The 21,758-nt window shown below is 36.9% G+C and overlaps 1 protein-coding gene across 1 annotated transcript; it reads left to right on the top strand.

Annotated features, from left to right (window-relative positions):
* Positions 1 to 1,016: 1,016 nt before the first annotated feature.
* AFM (afamin) lies at positions 1,017 to 19,993 on the top strand. The gene is made up of 14 exons (XM_061145561.1): positions 1,017 to 1,104; positions 3,986 to 4,034; positions 4,333 to 4,465; positions 5,207 to 5,418; positions 6,209 to 6,341; positions 6,978 to 7,075; positions 7,866 to 7,995; positions 9,853 to 10,067; positions 13,634 to 13,766; positions 15,915 to 16,012; positions 17,049 to 17,181; positions 18,185 to 18,408; positions 19,180 to 19,312; positions 19,958 to 19,993. The coding sequence occupies exons 1-14, from the start codon at positions 1,017 to 1,019 to the stop codon at positions 19,991 to 19,993; spliced, it is 1,815 nt and encodes a 604-aa protein (XP_061001544.1).
* The last annotated feature ends 1,765 nt before the right edge of the window (positions 19,994 to 21,758 follow it).

The raw sequence follows: 21,758 nt of genomic DNA, 5'->3' as shown, positions 1-21,758 counted from the left end.
TTCATGGAATTAAAAAAAAATTAATGTGTTATAATGCATTCCTTTCATTATTTACTTTATTGTCAAATTGTCCCACTGATTTCTATCTTCTTTAGACATGTACCCATTCGTTTTTGAAAATTTCCTTAGTTTTAGAAGTCCAGGATTCTTACAGGGGAGAAGAGTGTTTAAAATCTGATAGAGGCACAAAATGGGCTCCAAGGGCCCCAAAGAGCTTTCCTGGTAGCTATTGTTTTTGTGTCCTTTTACTGGCCATAACTAAGAAATAGATTTCTTCTTTCATATCACATACTAAAAATAGTTCCTTATTTAGGATCATGATCTTAGTATGGGTTCCCAGAATTTGAGTGACTGGTTGAAATAACACAAACATCTTTTTTATAAAATTTAAACTTTATGTATTTTTAAATGGAAGGATAATTGCTTTATAGAATTTTGTTGGTTTCTGTCAGACATCAACATGAAAAACACAAACATCTTTAAGGCTATTAATTCTTATAATAAACTTGTTCAGAAACTTTGATTTTGTGGGTACTTGCTTCGCTGTATGTTTACTAGAATAACATCTTATTTTTCCCCTAATTTTATCAAGTATATAAAATTATTTATTGTAAATTCAACTCCTTTTGATTATCGGAGAAGTTTAGCATCTTTTTAGTTATGCTTCCTCTTTGGTGAATTATTTATTCTTGTCCTTTCTCTTTTAGCATTTGCAATAGTTCAAGATTTTTTTTTTTTTTTTGGTTGTCTGTTTGACTAGGTATTGTGCATACTTAACCTGTGGACTTCTTTTTCTAACTCAATAGATTTTTCCAGTAAAACACTGCGAGAATTTTTTTCCTGGTTAATAATTAGCAAAAATTTCTGCAGAGTGATCAAATAAAAATCAAATATGAGGTATATGAGAAATAGGTTAAGCAAGTTACTTTTTTACTAATAGTGTCAAAGAATAATATAAAAACTTGATTTTCCTCATTCATGTTACTTTTCTTTTGTGAATGTGATTTCTTAAAAAAATGAAACAGTTAAAACTTACAGGTTTTGTTATTTTCTTTTTCTTTTTGACTGAATCCCTAACCTTGCCCACACAGCCTCAAGACGTAGGTAAGAAATTTACTTGTCTATCCCCTAAGGAATGACTAAGTTGGGCTAATTTCTATTTTTTAACTTTGGTCTCTTTCAGTTTAAATTTTCACTTGCTTTTTTTCTCCCTCTCCCTAGTTTATATATACTGATCAGATACCCTGATCTAACCTTGCCAGATATTGTATTTTGGATCATATTACCTTATCTACTGACAGAGACAATTATCACACCCAGCAATCGGTCACCAGCATAATGCTAATACAAGAAGTGTTGCTGGGAGATATAATTTGGATTTGAAAATATTAATGTTTCTTGCAAATATGTGTAGTGTACGGAAACAGTGGAACATTAGACATGAGTTGAGATTTTATCGGAACTTTGGTCGTTCGTTGTATTTCCTAATTACGTGGTAAACACCTTAAGAGTATGCAGACCCTGCTTTCCAACTGTACACACTTGGGGAATCTTTAAATCCCTGCAAGCCTGTACATTTCCTCAAGCCTTGCTGAAGCAGTGTTAGCCTGGAGGAAAGTGTGACTTTTATATTTCTTCTATTCAAAGAGGGAATATTTTGAACTTCATCTGTTTGGAGGTGTTTTTTTTTTTTTTTTTGTAATCCCTCTGCCCTGAAAGACCATCTTTTTGCAGTTCACCAAGGTGCTATAAGTGTTTCCATGCCCTGAAGTTGTGGATAATGTCTTAATTTGGTACCCGCTCCAGTGCCTGCTGGGGCTTCCCTTGTAGCTCAGTCGGTAAAGAATCTGCCTGCAATGCAGGAGACCTGGGTTCGATTCTTGGGTCGGGAAGATCCCCTGGAGAAGGAAATGGCAATCCACTCCAGTATTCTTGCCTGGAGAATCCCCATGGACAGCGGAGCCTGACAGGCTACAGTCTATGGTGTCACAAGAGTTGGACACGACTTAGCAACTCAACCACCACCACCACCACAGTGCCTGCTAGTGACCCCAGACACAGGGCTTAAAGAAAGTCATTTTTGAGTTTTCCTTCTCCTTTGCCCCTTGTAAAAACTTGTTTTAAAAAAAGTTCTGTTGATTTTTGACTCCAATATTTTTTGCATCCACATTTTCCTTTGCACTTCTGTTACTCCTACCAAAATTCATGTCCAGCTGGTTTCTCAACAGGACAGTTGCAAAAGTCTCCTAATGAGCTTCTTGATTTCCCCCTCTCCATCCATTCATTCTTACATCTATTTGACAAATAGTTCTTGTTACTTTCTACTTGTTAGGTACTGTGAGAGATGACAGAACATCAGACATACCATTACCTGGCTGGTATTTCTTAGTTTAGAGAAATGATGATATTACTATTCTATATAAACATTTTTAGTGGCTCTTCATGGTTTCCAGTTGAGGCCCAAACTCATCAGCTTTATATGAAAGGCATACATAATCTGGACCCAGGTTCTTCCTGTCTCTGGTTCCATTAAGTTTCTTTATGACTCACTTTCTCATCAAAGTGGGAGATTAATACATTAATTGATGTTCCCCAAACATCCCAGGATTTCTTACCTTTGTGCTTTTATTCATATCATTCTCTCCACACAGAAAGATGAGCTTCTTTACTTCTAAGTTAGCTGAAATCTTGGACATTTTTTAGGCTCAACTTACATACCCCTCTTCCTATAATCCTTTTCTGGTTCCTCACCCAGAGACCATAAGCATTCCCATTATGTGTGGTTGCTGCTCAGTTGCTCAGTCATATCTGACTCTTTGTGACCCCATGGACTGCAGCACGCCAGGTTTTCCTGTCCTTCACCATCTACTGGAGCTTGCCCAAACTCATGTCCATTGAGTCAATGATGCCATCCAACCAACTGGTTCTCTGTCATCCCCTTCGCCTCCTGCTTTCAATCTTTCCCAGCATCAGGGACTTTTCTAATGAGTTGGCTCTTCTCATCAAGTGGCCAAAGTCTTGGAGCTTCAGCTTCAGCATCAGTCCTTCCAATGGATATTCAGGATTGATTTCCTTTAGGATTGATTAGTTTACTCTCCTTGCAATCCAAGGGACTCACAAAAGTCTTCTTCAATACCACAGTTTAGAAGCATCAATTCTTCGATGCTCAGCCTTATTTATGGTCCAACTCTCACATCCATCCATGACTACTGGAAAACCCACAGCTTTGACTATACGGACCTTTGTCGGCAAAGTAATGTCTATGCTTTTTTATATGCTGTCTAGTACCCACTTTGATGTAGAATATCATATACATTCTACATTGGATTACAGTCATGTTCATGAGTCACCTGCACTATGAGAGTATTTAGGAACCCAAGGTCCAGGGGAGATGTTTTAGTTATCATTGATTGCCTCATAGTAACCAGTGCAGTACTTTGAAAAAGTAAAGACTCCATGAAAATAGCCTGTATGAACTAATATAAATGTGTTCTGATAAGTATATGCTTATTGGAAAGGAACCAGTGGTGTTAGACTAGTTCAGAGATCACCTAAATATCTGTGTCTGACTAGCATTATAATTTACACTACCGTCAGCATGCCTGGCATCTCTTGCTGGGCACAACTGTAGCGTTATATCACTTAACAGCGAAACTTCATACTACTTTCCTAGTTATACCTGTTATCTAGCATGGAAATGGTGCTTGTGTTTGACATTTGTGGCTGGGGAGCCATCAATAGTAAATCTAAAGTCTGGTGAGTTTGAAATTAATTCAAGCCATTTCAACTTAATGAATATTTTTAAGCACCTGTGTGATTAAGATGTAATATTTGGCTCATATGATGTTTCTTCTTCATATTATACATGCTATTTTTTCTATATCATTTTTTATTTTACACTTTTAAAATGTGTTACATATAGTAATTTATTGGTAAAATATTAAAATACCAGGATACATAATAACTTAAATATCTTTGCTTTCAGATGATGTCAGAATCACCCAGAAATTTATAGAGGATAACATTGGATATGTGTGAGTTCCTCTAAACTTGTTTCGATGATGATGGTGTTTATTCTAAGTTTATCTGACATCTTCCAGAATTATTAATGCTAATATATTAATTAAATAATACCATATTAAAAAGTGAATACAGTATTAAAGAAAAATTCAGATGAGGCAATTGAATTGTCAAGAAGTTATAAAACTTAGAGACTTCACATTTTGATAATTTTCTAAGGTTAGTCAGCAAGTGGGTGATCCTGTGAGATTTTGGTTGGACATAACTGGAAATTCTGCAGGTCGTCATTGTGTACTCTGTGGACTGTTGCAGCACCATCATTGCATTTGCTCAATATATTCAGGAGGCATCCTTTGAAGAAGTAGAAATGTTGCTAAAAGCCATGACAGAATACAGAGATAAATGCGTGGCTGACAGGACACTCCCAGAGTGTTCAAAATTAGCTGTAAGTAAATTGTTTGCATTTCTTCAACAAACAAGCTTATTTGTCAACACTGAGGGAATTTTTGGCCTGAAAATATAGAGAGATGCTCTATGCTCTTGTTGTTACTTTGCCTGCCTTCGGTATTTAGGATAAGGCACTTTCTTAGGAGAGATGCAATTCTGTGTACTGATGCCCAGGAGGACTTGGCTATGAGTTTGTGGTCCATGCCATAAATACACAGGCAGGAAGACTACACCAATAGCCTGGCAAAGTGCACGGAAGTAAAGTTACTTTCTTTACCTGCCTCTCAATATGTACTCTCTGTTACATATTACATGTGTATTACATATATGTTACACATTACATATACTCTCTTTTCTTGGCATCCTCCCAATAGAGTAACCATCTGCATCTCTAGAAAGCTATTACTAAACACTACCACTAAATACTTTACCAACCCATTATACTCTGACACTGTTACCTTGTGAGAGAAGAGAAAAAGTCACTATGTCAGGGAGATGTAGGCAGAAGAGAGATAGGAAGAGGTTAAGGGGACTCAGGATAGGATAGAGAGAGTTTCCCAAAGTGTAGGATGGTGGTCACGGCTGTGGGTAGAGATGCTCTGCTGGTAATATTGGGAACATCCTGGAATCTCTTTCTCAAAGAGTGACACTCACCACTCACTGTCTCCATTGTGTCATCTCAGAAGCCTGAGAAATGTTGCAATGAATTAAATGTGTCTTTTCCTTTTCTGTTGTCCAGAATGAGGTTTTACTGGAAAATATATGTGCCATGGAGGGACTGCCACAAAAGTATAACTTTTCACACTGCTGCCGTAAGGGTGACTTTGAAAGAAGACTCTGTTTCTTCCATAATAAGAAAGCTGATATAGGATTTTTGCCTCCTCTCCCTACCCTGGATCCTGAAGAAAAATGCCAGACTTACAAAAATAACAGGGAATCTTTTTTGAATAAGTAAGTTTAATTTTAGTAGAAAAAGCATCTAATTGAAGATAATTCTTCAGTTCTTAGGCTAAATTCAATATCTGTTCTGAAGGAACATAGCTGGGTTTACAGATCAATTAGTTTATTCAACATGCATTTGTGTGTCAGATTCTGTGGTCATTGTTGAGAAGATGAACAAGATATGAAACCTGCTTTCAAGATCCTTTCAATAATAATGCGTATTTTCTAATGGGATAAGCCCCAGAACCCAAGTGTGTGCAAGGTACGAAATCACTGCTGGAGGAAATATATGGTCTTTCTAAAGGGAAGGTGCAGCTTTTACCAAAGATAAACATTAAGTCAATGGATGTTTAGCAGTGCAATAGTTGCAGAAGCAGAGGCTTTTTCTGGAAAGCTTAAATCACGAAGTTTTCTTTTTACATGTAAGTGATTACGATCTCTGGATCTAAGATGGAGTCTGTATAGGTAGCTGTTCCTTCATGATAAGGAGAGCTTGGACCATCTGGCGTTATGGGGAAGAAAAGAGAATAGCCAGGGCCTTGCATTCATGATTAGAATTGCAATCATCATTCTTACTTGGGAATTGGGAACTTGAGTGGTGTGACATTTTTGGAGACTCAGTAATGTTGCCTTCCCTTGAAGCCTCAGTAATGGGAAATCCTTCTTTCTTCTCACCTTCACTTTCGCAACTTGATCTTGTCTTTTTTAATCTTCTCTTTCCCTTCCCTTGTCTATGATTCCTTCACTTCTTTCCTGTTTTTCCCCCTTCCTTTCTTCCTTCCTTTTTTTTCTTTTGAAGTTATGTCTATGAAGTTTCCAGAAGGAACCCCTTTGTTTTTGCTCCTACACTTCTAACTGTTGCTGCTCGTTTTGAGGAGATGACTAAAACATGCTGTGAAGAGCAAGAAAAAGCTAACTGCTTTCGAACAAAGGTGGGCATTCCATTTATTCCATTTACTATTATATACATTCATTCCACTTAGCAAAGATAGGTATTACGCTTATTAAAAGGACAGGGAGTCACCCGAAATTGTAGCTCTTTACTTAAATTAGAGCAAAAGAGTTTTTTACCACTTATCAGCCGTTCTCTTGTCACTTTCACTGTTTTTTCAACCCATTCACCACCTGCTAACTGATCTAAATTTCTTATTACTTGAGACCTTTGAAAAATTGCCCATTTCTAGGGTCTCTCTTCTGGTTTTGTTTTCCTTGTAAATTGGAAGGAAACCCTAGTGAGTAACTAACCAGGGTAAAAATGACATTTTATCTTCTATCTTGGACAAGTCCTTAACCATATAAGTGAATCATCCTGGTAGAGAGGGACAAGCTTACTGCACACGGCACTTCCCAGCAAGTGTAATTTGGTCATCAGGAAGATTGGCTCTACCTTTATAATGTGCCACACATTTCTATTTATTTTGCTATACACATTTCCTGAGATAAAAAACCCTGTAGGTTTTCTATCTTTGAGGAAACATTGGGATTGTTTGGTTGACATGTGGTTAGTAAATAAGAGAATAGTGGGATTTTTCCACTTGCTTCAACAACATTTTCTATTTATCCTTCAGGCAGAACCTTTCATATACTATTTAAAAGCATTGTCTTCTTATCAAAAAAATGCCTGTGGGGCACTTATGAAATTTGGACCACAAATCTTACAATTTATGTGAGTTTTATAATCTATCTTTTGTTTCTATTTGTATTTTTTTTTGGTCTGTGTTCCATTTTTGTTAAATCATTGATGACTTTTTATTTATACTCTTCTTAGATCCTTAGGGGTTTTGAGGTGGGGGTTAATCTGCTTGGATTGCTCAGAACCAGGACGTTAGATCGGGATGAGAGAAGCCCTGAGAGGTGGAGAGACCTCAGGGAGAAAGAGGGTTACTTCTGAGTTAGTTTTTGGTTAGTTGGGAATCTGAATGGGTCTGGGAGTTCCCAATCAGAGTTTTAAAACCTCCAAGTGCTTTAGACATGACTTATCCATCCATCTTTGACTTTAATAACTAGGAAACTACCTTCTAGGGATACATTTTATTTCAGATCTTACTTAGACCAAGAGCAAGGGTACTAGTGCAATGTTTTGTGAGAAATTCTGAGATTTCAAACAGATCAGTGAAAAAGGTTGCTGTGATGAATTATCTATGGCTGCCATGGACTCACAAGAAGAAATGGCGGTCCTTAAAAAATGTGTTTTGCTATAACAATTGTGGAAGAGGGCATATCTTTCAGGCCTTTTTCTCCCCCTGGTCCTGAACTAGGACTCAAAATATCAACCTAGGATTTTCAAAATGATCATGTGGGCCAAGTAATGTTTAAACAGTTATTTGGTAAAGCCATTGGTGAAAAAACAAGGATACCAATGCTTACTGCACCTACCTATACTGTATCAGCAAAGAACTTCCTTTTGTCTATTTGCTGTTCAAGTTGTTTTAGTGGTTTATCAATTCTGTTTCCAGAAACATTGCTGTACTTAGTCAAAAATTCCCCAAGATTGAATTTAAGCAACTTACCTCCCTTCTAGAAGATGTTTCTTCCAAATATGATGGATGCTGTGAAGGGGATGTTGTGCAGTGCATCCGTGGCAGGGTAAATATCCTATAAAACCAAGCAAAAATAGTGATTTCGGGGTGGCTATTTTTTATTCTGAAGTTGCCTGAATGTGTGGCTACTCACTACAATAAAATCATAATGTTAATAAATTGTTTGGGAATAACAGATAGCACTACTGTGTATAAAACAGATAAACAACAAGGACCTCCTGTTTGGTGTAGGCGGCTACATTTAATATCTTGTAATAGCTTCTAATGGAAATGGAAAAGAATCTGAAAAAATATAGTCCCTTACATATATGTTCGGATATATATATATGTGTGTGTATATATATATATATGACGGAAACTAACACACATTGTAAAACACCTATACTTCAGTAAAAATCAATTGTTAAATAATAACGTGAACCAAATAAAATAAAAAATAAAATACTAACGAATGAGACCAAATGAAGCATTGGAGTTTTTAAAGAATGAGATTGCTTTTAGATTACTTAGTTGATTCTATTTTATGTGAATAAATGCACATGACATAATCCCCAGGAATTTAGAATTTGTGAACATTCATTCATCCAGACTAACGTTTTCTTTAATGTTGCAAATACTCTTTTAGAGATATTAGAAATTAACAGTAAAACTCAGAATATGACTGATGATCTTTATGTTTTCAAGAGTTGCTTTCTCTGAGTTTCTTCAGGATACTTAGGAATAGTCTTTTCAAATAAATGAATATGTACATTTAAAATAACTCTTATTGTAGTCTTTAAAGTGATTCTTTAAGGACATATACTGGTAAATATAATAGTGACCTAGTTGAAGTTGTTCATGCATATGAAGGTAACACAATTTCATTAAGAATAATCCTGATTTCTTAGTTAAAATTAGTTTTTTTAAGTGATTTTTAAATTAGTCTTACTGTTTTAAATTCAAAACAAAAGATCATGGTCATTAGATAACTTGAATTTTGGAGTATGAAGATATACACATTTTATTTCCAGTAATGGACAATAGATGTCCCCAAGAATTATTTTGTCCTTAACTTTATTGCAATGAAAAGCAATCTCACTCATTGTTTATTTGTGTATTATTTGGTCATTTATAGGGATGTTGGTTTTATAATATTGAATAAAAGGTACTGAATTAGGATATAATTGAAGAGTTTTCTGTGAAGTTTGGAGCTGAGACTAAGGGATCATATTATATTTTCAACATCCTTTTTTTGGATGGCTTTATGTAGAAATAAGAGCAATTGAATGGTATACTTCATTCAAAATAGAAATGAAATTTCAGACAATAAGAGATGTGTTGCCCTGAATAACGATGGCCTTAGGTGAGATGTATATTTGTCTGCAAAGATGGACTCCCTGGTTTTATGTGGTTTGATGGAAACATGGTACGAATCTCCATTCCATTTTTCATCTCAGCCTAGAGCTCCATCTCATTCCTCACCTTCAGTGTTCCCCAGGAGAAGATTCCAGGTAGGGGAACAGCTTGAGCAGAGTCCGAGTGTCTAGAATAGTCCAGCGCTTTGATGAAACTCAGTGTAGTTCATGTGAAGCTGGAACAGAGAGTAGGAGATATGTGCAGCCTCATTCTGAAGAGTCTAGGGGAAGAAGCAGGGCTTAGACCACCTTTAAAAAAATTCCAGCTAATATGTAATAAATTTATGAGTCTGTTTTTTTGTAATTATATCATCTAAAATCCTAAGTAATCAAGCTTGCATTAAAATGAAAGTTCACTGTATTAAATCAATACAAAATTTAATTAGCTATCAAATTAGTTGATGAAACAATTCTAGATGCTATACATAAGTGCATTCCATTTATGAAGGAGAATCTAGCCCTGAAGAACTTATGAAAATAAAGTCATTTCTCATTCTTATTTGATACAGAGCAAGGTTGTGAGTCATATTTGTTCAAAACAAGATTCCATCTCCAGCAAAATCAAAGACTGCTGTGAAAAGAAAATACCAGAACGTGGAGAGTGTATCATTTACTCCAATAAAGATGATAGACCAAACGACTTATCTTTAAGAGAAGCAAAATTTATTGAAAGTGACAATGTGTGTGAGAAACGAGATGCTGACCAAGCGAACTTCATGGCTGAGTAACATACCTCTATATTGACATTTATAAGGCAAACAGAAACTTATGACTTGATCTATTTTGGCTAACTTGGGTGGAAGACATAGGAGCCATTTAAATCATTGGGTATATCACATAATTTTTAAAAATCATGGTTTTAGGTTGTAATCTTTTTACATTATTTTAGAAATTGCAACTGCGCTATGACAGTGATGGCTAACATTTATTGAGTACTTGATATGTGCCAGACAGTGGGCTAAGTACGGACTATCTATTTTAATTCTCACAGCAGTCATGTAAAATAAGCGTGATTTCTCCCAATTTTCAGATGAACAAACTGAGGTACAGAGAAGTTAAGTAATTTGTTTAAGGTTCACAGTTAAAATGTGGCAGACTAAGGATATGACGCAGGAGGTCTGACCTAAGAATTTGCAGGCTTATCTGCCACTCCCCTGTGGCAGAAGGCTCTCCCTGCCTTCTCCCCCAACCCCCACCACTGTTTAGCTGACTTGGAAGCAAAAGGACTAGATTTGAATCCTGGTAGAATCATCGGGACAAGTTAATCTGTCTGTATTTTAGGAATTGTATGTAAAATTCATATGAGAATATTTAGTCATTCAGAGTTTGTCAGTAATAACTCTGGGTTGACCTAAAAGTTCGTTCCGATTTTTTTCTGTAAGATGTTATAGAAAAACTCAAATGAACTTTTTGGCCAACTCAATATAATCCAGGGGCTTTACCAAGTGAAACAGGGTTTTTGCCTCCAATAAGCTTTCATCAACAGAAGTGTGATGTGGAAAGAGACAGCCTCATAAATATATGAGGGCAAGAAACACTCTTTAATTTCTGAAAGCACTAGACCATAGGCAATATGGGGATAGAAGAGGAAGTCCTTGGGAACTCTGAAAAGTCTTGATGGGGAAGAGGTACTTGAAGAAATGCTGATAATCTGGATAGCAGGGGTAGAACACTGATAGAAGTGTGAAACTGCATGGTGTGTATGTGGTTGTGCTAGGGTTTCTGCAGTGAGAGAAGAGGGTAGGGAGAGGCACTTGGGGTCAGATCATCCAGATATGCTAAGTAACAAGATGCCACCGAAGGGTTTTCATTGAAGAATAAGGAAGGACAAAATCACTTTTGTCTTTTAGAAACTTCATCTGGAATGAATCCCAGTTTGGGGCTTAGGTGGTTGGTAAGTAGTTTTCAGACTCAATGAGATGGGAAGTATGGGGGAAGGTTTGTGGGAAAGAGAAACTATTTGTATCTGACCACACTGATTTCCCAGGTGGCGCTAGTGGTAAAGAACTTGCCTGCCAATGCAGGAGGTGTAAGAGATGAGGGTTCGATCCCTGGGTCAGGTAGATCCCCTGGAGGAGGGCTTGGCAACCCACTCCAGTATTCTTGCTTGGAGAATCCCATAGACAGAGGAGCCTGGCGGGCTACAGTCCATTGGGTTGCAAAGAGTCAAACACTACTGAAGCAACTTAGCACACACACATTGACTTTGAGGTGCCTGTGAGGTAATGCAGTGGAAATATCATAGGATGATTTTATATATGAACCTGGAATTCTGGAAGGATGTCTAGATTGAAGAACCAGGTTATTGAATACTTAGGCAAACTTTCAGTGCTTCTCATCTGTCAATGAATTTAATTTTCAAAACAAACTTCTGTGGTTAGAATACTTTTTTAAATCATCATTTTATAGGCAAGGAAACTGCAGCACAGAGGTTAAGTAACTTGCTCCAAAGTCACACAACTAATATATGGCGGAGCTAGGGGTCAAATGCAACCAGTGTGGCTCCAGATTCCTGTTCTTACAACCACTGAGCTCTATTGCTTCTTATGAATCATGGATGCTCAGTCAAATTAAACTAAATCAATGATGCAGTGCATTTCACTTGTACCTGACATAGACTTGCTAAATGGAAGTAGTTTTCTTCCTTATTCTCATTCTCATCATCTCCATCATCATCACCATAACAACTAAGATAGGGTGGGAAGCATGGGGAGAAATGATAGAGCAGCAATGAACATGCTGAACCAGAAACAGTTTAAGGTGCAGTTTTTCTGGATGCCAATATTTGTTGCAAGACCTCAGTGGATCTGCCACGCTAGGGGTTTTCTTCCAGGGGTTTTTGTTCACAATATTTTGGTGGTGAGATTTTAGGTGCAATTTTATTTCTGAGGAAAAGTTCATGGCTTTTATGAAATATTAAGGGGAGCCCTTGATTCTCTGAAGTTAAACACCACTGCTTTAGAATATGAGACTATATCTCACAACTGGGACTGAGAAGGTAAATGGAGAAGAGGAGAGATGTCAGAAAAGCCAAGATTAATCAAGAGAAAAAGGCTACAAGAAGAAAAGAGATGACAAAAGTCCATTGGACTTGAAAAACTTTTGTGACGTATGATTCTCACAAAACACAGATCATTTTTACTTAATTTGAAAGAATAAAGATGGTATTTCTATGAAGAAAATTGTAAATAGCACAGGGTAGTTAAAAAAAAAAAACAGCTCTCTTGAGAGAAGAGTTGGCTTGGTTTAAAAAGAATGAAGTAAAAAAATAAAAAGAATGAAGTAGGCGTCCTCTGGGACCTAGGTTCAAATTTGTGTTTGCTCAGTTGTGTCTGGCTCTTCCTGACCTATGGACTGTGGCCTGCCAGGCTCCTCTGTCCATGGGATTCTCCAGGCAAGAATACTGGAGTGGGTAGCCATTCCCTTCTCCAGGGGATCTTCCTGACCCAGGGATTGAACCCAGGTCTACCTGCATTGCAGGCGGACTCTACTGTCTGAGCCGCCAGGGAAGCCAAGAGCCAGGTGCTTTACTGGGCTGAGACAGTTTCCTCAGCTGTGAACTACTACTTATCTTGAGGGCTAAGTGAAGTTAAATGAGACAGTGTTTTTTATAAAGGCTAGGAAGCCAATCTTTGTCTCCTATGCCCAAGCTTGATCCAATGCCTTGCACCTACTAAGGGCTTAATAAGTGTTAGCCTCTTCCTCTCTCTTTCCCACTTTATCCTCTAATCACACCCACCTGTACCCTTTTAACGCCTCACTGAGGCCATGGAAATGACTGCCAATGATTTGGACCTGCAGGGGTGATTACTCCCATAACTGACAAGTGACAGGATGAAGTAATGGGCAAAGTCTGCTCCACAATCTCTCCCCAGGTGCACCAGGAGTGAGAATAAGCCATATTCCCCAAATCTCAAGATGGAGGTCGAATGCATTTTCCAACAAAATTATACTCGATATGTACTTCCTAAAGTATTGGTAGCATGATCTACAATTTCTGATGCTTTATGGATAAAATTATTTTAACAATGAATGATAAACACCTCTAACCATTCTATCCCTCCAAGTAAAAAACATGGCTATTTTAAAACATAATATGGAAGAAAATCTTTGTAACATGGTCTCTTTTGTCAAAATGTCCTCTCAAGTCATTCCTTCACCAGAGAAAGATGAAACAGGATTTGAAGGCAGACTCAGTAATCAAAGGTCTCCCCAGAGTAAAAGATAGCAGGATTTGGGGTTTTGCTCTCTCTTGAAGTTCTAATGTACAAAATATTTTACACATCACAGGTTTCTTTATGAGTACTCAAGGAGACATCCAGAGCTGTCCACACCAGAGCTGTTGAGAATTGCTAAAGTGTATGAGGACCTCTTGAAAGAGTGTTGTAACATGGAAAACCCTCCTGGGTGTTACCGTCATGCGGTAGGTCCATTCTATAGGCTCAGAGAATTAAACAAACCAAGCAACAAACACCTAAGAACTGTCAAAGTTTTATTCTGGTTCAGAGGGTAGAAAATGTGACTGACCAATCTGAGTCTATCTAAAATTCAGTGTAAGCTGATCCCTGGGAAGGCCAACATCATCCCTTTGGGTTACACATAATGTTTAGAACTACGAATCCTGTGTGTTGAGGCAAAAAACTCTCCTGATTAAATATTTATATTTTTATTTATGTGCTCTTGTGTTTTCTTGAGCCAGCTTGGATTTTTTTATGATTATAAAAATAATAAATAATTATCGGGTGGAGAGGGAGGTGGGAGGGGGGATCGGGATTGGGAATACATGTAAATCCATGGCTGATTCATATCAATGTATGACAAAACCCACTGGAAAAAAATAATAATAATAATAATAAAAAAATTAAAAAAAAATAATAAATAATTATTAAAGATGATTAAGAAATTACTAAAAGTTATAAAGGAAAAAGTAAAACCTTTCTGATTCTGTCCTCAATAAATAGCTTTAATTAACATGTTTTTCATCTTTTCCATACATATATGAATCTATTTATATGTAGGTTTAAAAATAAGATTGGGATAATATTTTCTGAAGAAATTTTTGGATTTGTTTTTATTTATTGTCATAAAAAACATTTTACATTATTAAACAGACTTCAAAAAATTCACTTTATTTTACATGATGGTATTCCATCATAATAAATATCTAAATGCTCTCCTACTGTATCTTTGACATTTTGGACATTTATTTGGCTTTTTAAAAACTTTATAAGTGACCCTAAGTATCTCATTTCATTCATCTCTATTAATAGTTATGACTATTTTCTTAAGAGAGATTATCAGAAGGAAAATTACTGCATCAAAGTATATAGACTTTAAAATAAAAAAATAATTGATACAAATGACTAAGTTGCTGTCTAGAAAGTTATTACCAGCATATAGTCCAATATAGTGTTGAAAATGTTCGTTTCACCCCCACCTTCACCAACACTGCACATGAAAATTAACTTTGCTAAATAGTGACTGTGTTTTAAGAATTTAGTTGATTTTTGTTATATTGGAATATAGTTGATTAAAAATGTGATAGTTCCAGGTACATAGCAAAGTGATTCAATTAAACATTTAAGAATATATTTTATAATGGAGCTAAGTTTTCCTATATGATTTTAGCTACTGTATTTATAATTTCCTGTGAACAGTTTGTTCACATCTTTTACTGATTTTCCTGTTGAAATTAGTGTGTTTTTAATATCAGTTCATATGCATTTTTGTGTATTACAGAAATTAATTATTTGACATTTTTTATTTGCTTCTCATTCATTTGATATGTGTTGCTTTGCTTTACTTAAAAAATTACCCCAACTTGCCAAAAATGCCTGTTTATACCCATTCATATTTGAGCAAGAAGTAAGAGGACTTGAGTTTCATCCAGCTTTGCCACTGTCCCTAATGAGAAGTCTGTTTCTGATCCTTAAATAGTGCTAGAAAATTCTTTTTATTATATGAAGATACAATTCATCCTACAGCATTCCATCACTGGTGTGTAGTTTTCTCCCTGGTGGCCACTTAGCTGGTGTCCAACTTTATGCTATGTGAGAGTTTGTCAAATATTTGAAGACAGTTATTGGAGGTTTTAATTCCAATTCTAAATGATTTAAAAGATGGTATAAAAAAGATATATGTGATTAAAAGTGTTCTGTAGCAATACTTGCCTATTGGGTAATTCTAGGCAAGTCACTTGACTTCACAGGACCAGATGACTTCTCTGGCCACTTTAAAGGGAAAATCTATATGATCATTGTCAGCATCAGATTTGAATTCCACTTTGTAGACTTTAAAGCTCTATAAAATATACAACGTAGTGATGATGAAAATTTAAACTTCCACATTTTGGCAAACACCATATCTGTGTGTCTAACTATAATTAAAAAGATTCAAATACTAACCTACATATATAGAAAACTACCCTCAACTTAGTGACTAATTTATGATAATTACAGTTTGAAAATACTATGTAAGTATAAAAAAAGAAATTAGACAAGTCAACATGAATGTTATGATTAAATTTATGATTAGATAAAATTTTCAAAAGCATGATTGTTCTTATTTTCAGGAAAATAGATTCAATGAAACAACAGAGAAAAGCCTCAAGATAGTACAACGAGAATGTGAACATTTTCAGAATTTGGGGAAGGATGACTTGAAATACCAGTAAGTTGTTTGAACAAGCAGGTTAATCCTTGTGACCAGGATAAAATAAAGATGACCACAAAGTGTCAAAAATTTAGCTTAGCCCTTTTGTGATGAATTCATAAATTCTGGGAAAGGATAATATCACAAGAGTTAAGAATTCACATTGAGCTGTCATTTTAAAACTTTATCAGAAATCAGGTTAGAAATGGAAGAAATACAGGATTTTGGACAAATTGATTATCTAATGCTTTAGTTTTTGTTTAGACTTATCTTTTTTACTCTCAACCCAGAATTGCTGGATTTTGCCCCATTTCAGGCTTGGGGAATGGAATGCAGCAAACTTCAGGTTGTTATATTTTCCCAAGGAAAAGATGCTCTTCCCAAGATTTAAGCCCATCTTATGGAGTTTAAAGAAATAATTTTGGATTTGCTTAACACTTTAATATTTGTTTTTTAAGTACGTCATGAACATTCGTGAATAATATGAAGGTTTTTCTGGAATTTTAAAAATTAATTACAATGCTAATGTATTGTACATTGAAACCAAACATCTTCAAAACAAAACATAATTTAAAAAATATGTTTTCACTATTTCTGCAGTTGGGTTGTTATCTGGGAACTCAGCCCATGAAAGATCTTTGTCTCTTGCTTCCTTCACCTCAGATTATCCTTTTCCAACATGTATTTATTACATTTTCCCTTTGAAATGTTTATTTACAATGCAAGTGATTTCAAGTAGGATTTTACCTACTAGCTAGCCAAGATACTTGCTGCCAAGGCATTCTTATCATCACAGATGACACATGATGGGCAAATCTGATAGTTTCTGAATTGTCATGAAATTAGAAGGAAGCCCATATACAGAGATCTATAGGAGGCAGGATGCAGGAAAATGAGGGGTGAAGAGACTGATCTCTACCATTTTATGAGAGAGCTGAGGTCCACATTGCCCTTCCATTGGTTGTCCTTAGCCTTGCAGAGGTGGGGTTTCAGGTGGCTAAGCAAGGCGAGATGGGCTTCTGCTTTTGTTCAGAACAGACATATGCTCTTTCAGCTACCTCATCAATCTCACAAAGCTAGCCCCCCAGCTCTCCACTGAAGAACTGACCTTTCTTGGCAAGGAAATGGTGATAGCTTTGACCACCTGCTGTACCCTGAGCGAAGAGTTCGCCTGTGTTGATAATTTGGTAAGCCTGGCCCACATACCTGACTGTTCCTAAAAAGAAAAAAAAAGGATACCTGCACTCATTGATTTATACGTGATTGTCTGTCTTCCTCTCTTCACATTGTCAAGCAAGGAATGTCAAGTTTTATTTTTAGCTCTCTGTGTCAAAATCTTGAGGAACTAAAGAGAATGTCTTGAATAGTTGCTTGGGGGTCTCCAGATCATCTTTCTTACTTTTTTTTTTTTTTTACTGCACTGATGCTTTGTTGCTGCATGTGAGCTTTCTCTACTTGCAGCAAGTGGGGGCCACTCTCCGATTGTGGTGTATGGACTTCTCATTGTGGTGGCTTATATTGTTGCAGAGCAGGGTTTATAAAGCATGGGCTTCAGTTGGGGTGTACGGGCTTAGTTGCCCTGCAGCATGTGGGATCTTAGTTCCCGGACCAGGGATCAAACCCGTGTCCTGTGCATTGGCAAGCAGACTCTTAAGCACTGGACCAACAGCCAAGTCTCATTTCTTCTTATTTATACTAGAAGTAATTTGTTAGAGCAAATGACTTGGAATCATAGCATTGTTTCAGGATGACAGAGAAAACTTCATAATTTGAAGTAACACTATAAATTCTCCTTCTTGTCCCACCAGCTCAGTAAGAGAATTGCTGCTTCCAGTCAGTTTGGGTTGGGCATGTCTCTTTGGGTCTGGGCTGGATCATATGTGGGGGACATCCCAGGAGGGGACTAAATCTAAGGGTCAATGTGTCCTGCTGATGCTCTCAGTTAGCTGTTTGCAGCTCTCAGCTCGAAGTCACAAATTTGTATATATATATTAAGCTTAATCTACAGGAATTTAAATTACTATGGTTTGAATTTTTCTTATAATGCCATTTAGTACTTCAGACTCTATTTTTTTTTTGCACATAGTGTCATGTTATGATTGCAGAGGCTTTTCTAAGTTGACAGTGATATTAGAACAAACAATTCATCTATCGTATTTCAAAACTCCATTGCAACTTTCATTGGTACAGGTGGATTTAGTTCTTGGAGAGTTATGTGGAATAAATGAAAATCGAAGTATCAATCCTGCTGTGGACCATTGTTGTAAAACAAATTTTGCCTTCAGAAGGTCCTGCTTTGAGAGCTTGGAAGCTGATAAAACATATGTACCTCCATCTACCTCTCAAGGGTTATTTACCTTTCATGCAGACTTGTGTCAGGCTCATAACGAGGAACTCCAGAGGAAAAAAGACAGGTACCAACCTTCTCTTCCGTTCATCATTTTCTTCAGGCTGAAGACACATCACGTTTTAATGAGAAGGTTTATCGTAATGGATGTGTGATCTTGATGTTATAATCCTGTTCCTTCTGTCAAACTGTCCAGTCTATTCAGTTATAAAACGTAGTCTTTCCGGAGACTTGGAATGTTCAGATTGTGATTTGGAAACATGAGTGAAGGTGGCCATTAAAAAGGCTCATAGGAGGTTCATAATGAATCAGATTTTCTTGAGAGAATGTCATAGATGCTTGCTCCGAGAATCTCTCTTAATGTTTGAAAATATGAGAGGCCCAAAGGGGATAGGAATTTTGCTTTTGTTTTCTCAGGCAATGCTATAAATGCCAAAGAATCAGATTTTTTTGGGGTGTTGGCAGTGTCTGTATCAAGTGAAGTGAAAAGAGAATTCAGTTACTGAGGAAGAGAGAATGCTTTGAAATGAATTTTCTAGAAACATCAAAAGTCACACATTCTACAATATTGTGCACAGTGAAGACTTACTATATGTTCCCACATTTTATACAATTTTGTCCATTATTGCATAAGCCTCCAAAGAATGTTATCATGGAATCCGTCCCACGTGTTTAGCAGAAAGGTTTCAGGACCTCCTTTCAAAAGTAGAATATTTTAACTTTTTACATTCACCTAAATGGAGATTTCAAAGATACAATTCTGTAACAAGACTTTTGGAGAAGAGGGGTTCCAGAAAGAAACTGTTAATTGATTCTGTTTGACATCATTGGGTCACAGGTTTCTTGTCAACTTAGTGAAACTGAAGCCTGAACTTGAAGGGGAGGAACTGTGGTCATTGCTGGCAGATTTCACGTATGTGGTGGAGAAGTGCTGCAAAGCCCAGGAGCCTGAGGCCTGCTTCAAGGAGGAGGTATTTCCAGCTCTTTTCTCTGGAATTCAACTGGTATTCCCAGCCAAACAAAGAAAATGGAACTCCCCACAGGACCCTGCTTCCTCCTTGCAATGCTTCCCTCCAAGTCCATCCATATTGTTGCAAATGGCAAAATTTCATTCCTTGTTATGTCTGAGTAATATTCCATTGTGCATACATACCACATCCTCTTTATCCATTCATCTGTTGATGGACATTTAAGGTTTCTTCTGTATTTTGACAATTGTAAATAATGCTACTATGAACATTAGTCTACATGTATCTTTTCATTAAAAATTTTATTTATTTATTTATTTGGCTGCACTGGGTCTTAGTTGTGGTATGTGGGACCTACTTCCCTGACCAAGGATTGAACCCAGGCCCCCTAAATTGGAAGTGCAGAGTTTTAGTCACTGGACCACCAGGGAACTCCCTGGGATGCATGTACCTTTTCAAATTAGTGTTTTTTCTTCTTTTTTTGATATATATATCTTTGGGTCATAAGGCAGTTCTATTTTTAGTGTTTGGAAACCCTTGTACACTGTTGGTGGGAATGTAAATTGGTACAGCCACTGTGGGAAAACAGTATGGAGGTTTCTCAAAAATTTTCCTCTATGTTTTTATTTCTATTTTTTTCTCTCTCAGAGTCCAAAATTGGCAGCCAAAAGTCAGGCTGCTTGAAAGACATCAAGTAAAACCCACCTAAGGTAATGCCTTCTATCTCAATCAAAGGTTAAATGTGTTGGTAACTTCTTTGGTCGTTTTTGCTTTTCCCCTCTCATGCTTCACTGTCGATTTCTAGTTCATCCCCTAGGCCTTGCACTAACATTTCTGGTTTATCACCCTGACCTTGCACTAACAAACCCCAGCACTGGCCCTGTAATGTGTCTCTGGGTGTTAGTCACTCTCGGTGGCTGGGATGGCACTACTGTGTTTGTGCTAGCACCGTCTTACTGTCCCAGCAGTTTTCTGAATATAAAGACATCCACTCTTCTGCCTTCCTGCTACTGCACTCAGATGTCTGGACCAGAAAAGAACGGCAAAGAAGCTATTAATATGAAAGTTCACAGGGGAAGGAGGGTGTTGGGATGGGCAGACAGGCCTCAGTAACTTGTTCTAAGAGCCTTACTGCAGGATTTACATAAAAGAAAAGTGATATGTTTGTAATTTCAAAAAGGTATATAAAGGATCCCTTTTCCCCTGCAGTTTCTGAAAGACTTATTCACAGACTTTAGGAACAAAAGGTTGAGTAGATATAGCATGATGTTCAATGTCGGGAAAGAGAGACCTCGACACTGCCCCCTGCCTCCCCACCACCTGGCCAGAGGGCAGGTTTGGATCTACAAAAGGCAAAACATAGTTACCACTAAGAGTTTTTTATGGCTTTCTAGCCCATGTATATGGTATATATAGCCGTGTGCATGGCTTTCTATCATTTCATATTCCCTTGCTGCACAAGATACTGTTTTTTCTTTCCAGGTTTCTCAGAAAAGAGAGGAAGACCAACTTACCTACTTCCTAGCTGTCCTGTGGTGAATTTCACTTTCTGAAAAGAACACAGTAAACAGATTCTACTGTACCTGTTGTCTGAGATAATGTTATTGCAGCAAGCAATAAACAGCAACATTATAAAGTTATATCTCAAAGACTAATGTCATGTGTCAACTTGTTAACAAAATGAAACAATCGAGTCATTCATTCCATCAGCATTATTGGTTCACTGGCTAAATTTACTTTTTTTTATAAAAATATTTTTTACTTTCTTCTTTTTAAATTAATTTTTATTGGAGCATAGTTGCTTTACAATGTTGTGTTAATTTCTACTGTACAGCAAAATGAATATATCTATGACTTTATGGGAGACAGGACTCTGAAATAGCACTTTTGTGGACAGAATACTCACAGATTCTGTTCTTGTTGCTACTGGGGAGAAAATGGGATGTTGTGGGCTGGTAGCATTCCTCCACCTCCTCCTCCTCCTACTATTACTAGCTGGGATTGAATGTTTTCATTGTAAAAACATTGTGTGGGTACTTCTGATGTATTATCTCATTTAATCCTAACAACTCTATGAAGTAAACATTTTTTATTCCTGTTTTACAGACAGGGAAACTGAGGCTTGGGGAAATAAATGAATTTGTTCAATGTCATATAATTAGTAATTGGTAGAACCAAAAGCTGAAATTTGAACCCTCTAATTCCAGAACAATATTCTTAGCCAATGTATACATTACCTCCTAGGTAAGGCTGTGTCGTGGGTGCCTTATAAAAATCTGTTATTCAGAGAGCGGGGAAAGGGCCAGGGCATCAGCTGCAGTGGCCCTTTTCTCCCTCTATTCCACATCAAAACTGCTGCTATTTTGGAACTGTAAGTGATTGACAGTGACATCTAAAGAGGGAATGGTAGGAAGCCAGGAAGTGAAGGTTGGTTGTGGGCCCATGGCTT

Source organism: Dama dama, chromosome 6 (assembly GCF_033118175.1).
Source record: "Dama dama isolate Ldn47 chromosome 6, ASM3311817v1, whole genome shotgun sequence".
Classification (NCBI taxonomy): Eukaryota; Metazoa; Chordata; class Mammalia; order Artiodactyla; family Cervidae; genus Dama; species Dama dama.
The sequence above is the reverse complement of the archived record's forward strand: the minus strand, read 5'-3'. Positions and strand labels throughout refer to the sequence as shown.

What these genes read in the sequence shown, in the direction of transcription:
- AFM (XM_061145561.1), top strand. Translation starts at nt 1,017, where the DNA reads ATGAAACAGTTAAAACTTACAGGTTTTGTTATTTTCTTTTTCTTTTTG. An exon ending in AGGGAATCTTTTTTGAATAA is followed by an intron (nt 5,419 to 6,208) that starts GTAAGTTTAATT and finishes TTTCTTTTGAAG; the next exon opens with TTATGTCTATGAAGTTTCCA. An exon ending in TCGCCTGTGTTGATAATTTG is followed by an intron (nt 17,182 to 18,184) that starts GTAAGCCTGGCC and finishes TCATTGGTACAG; the next exon opens with GTGGATTTAGTTCTTGGAGA.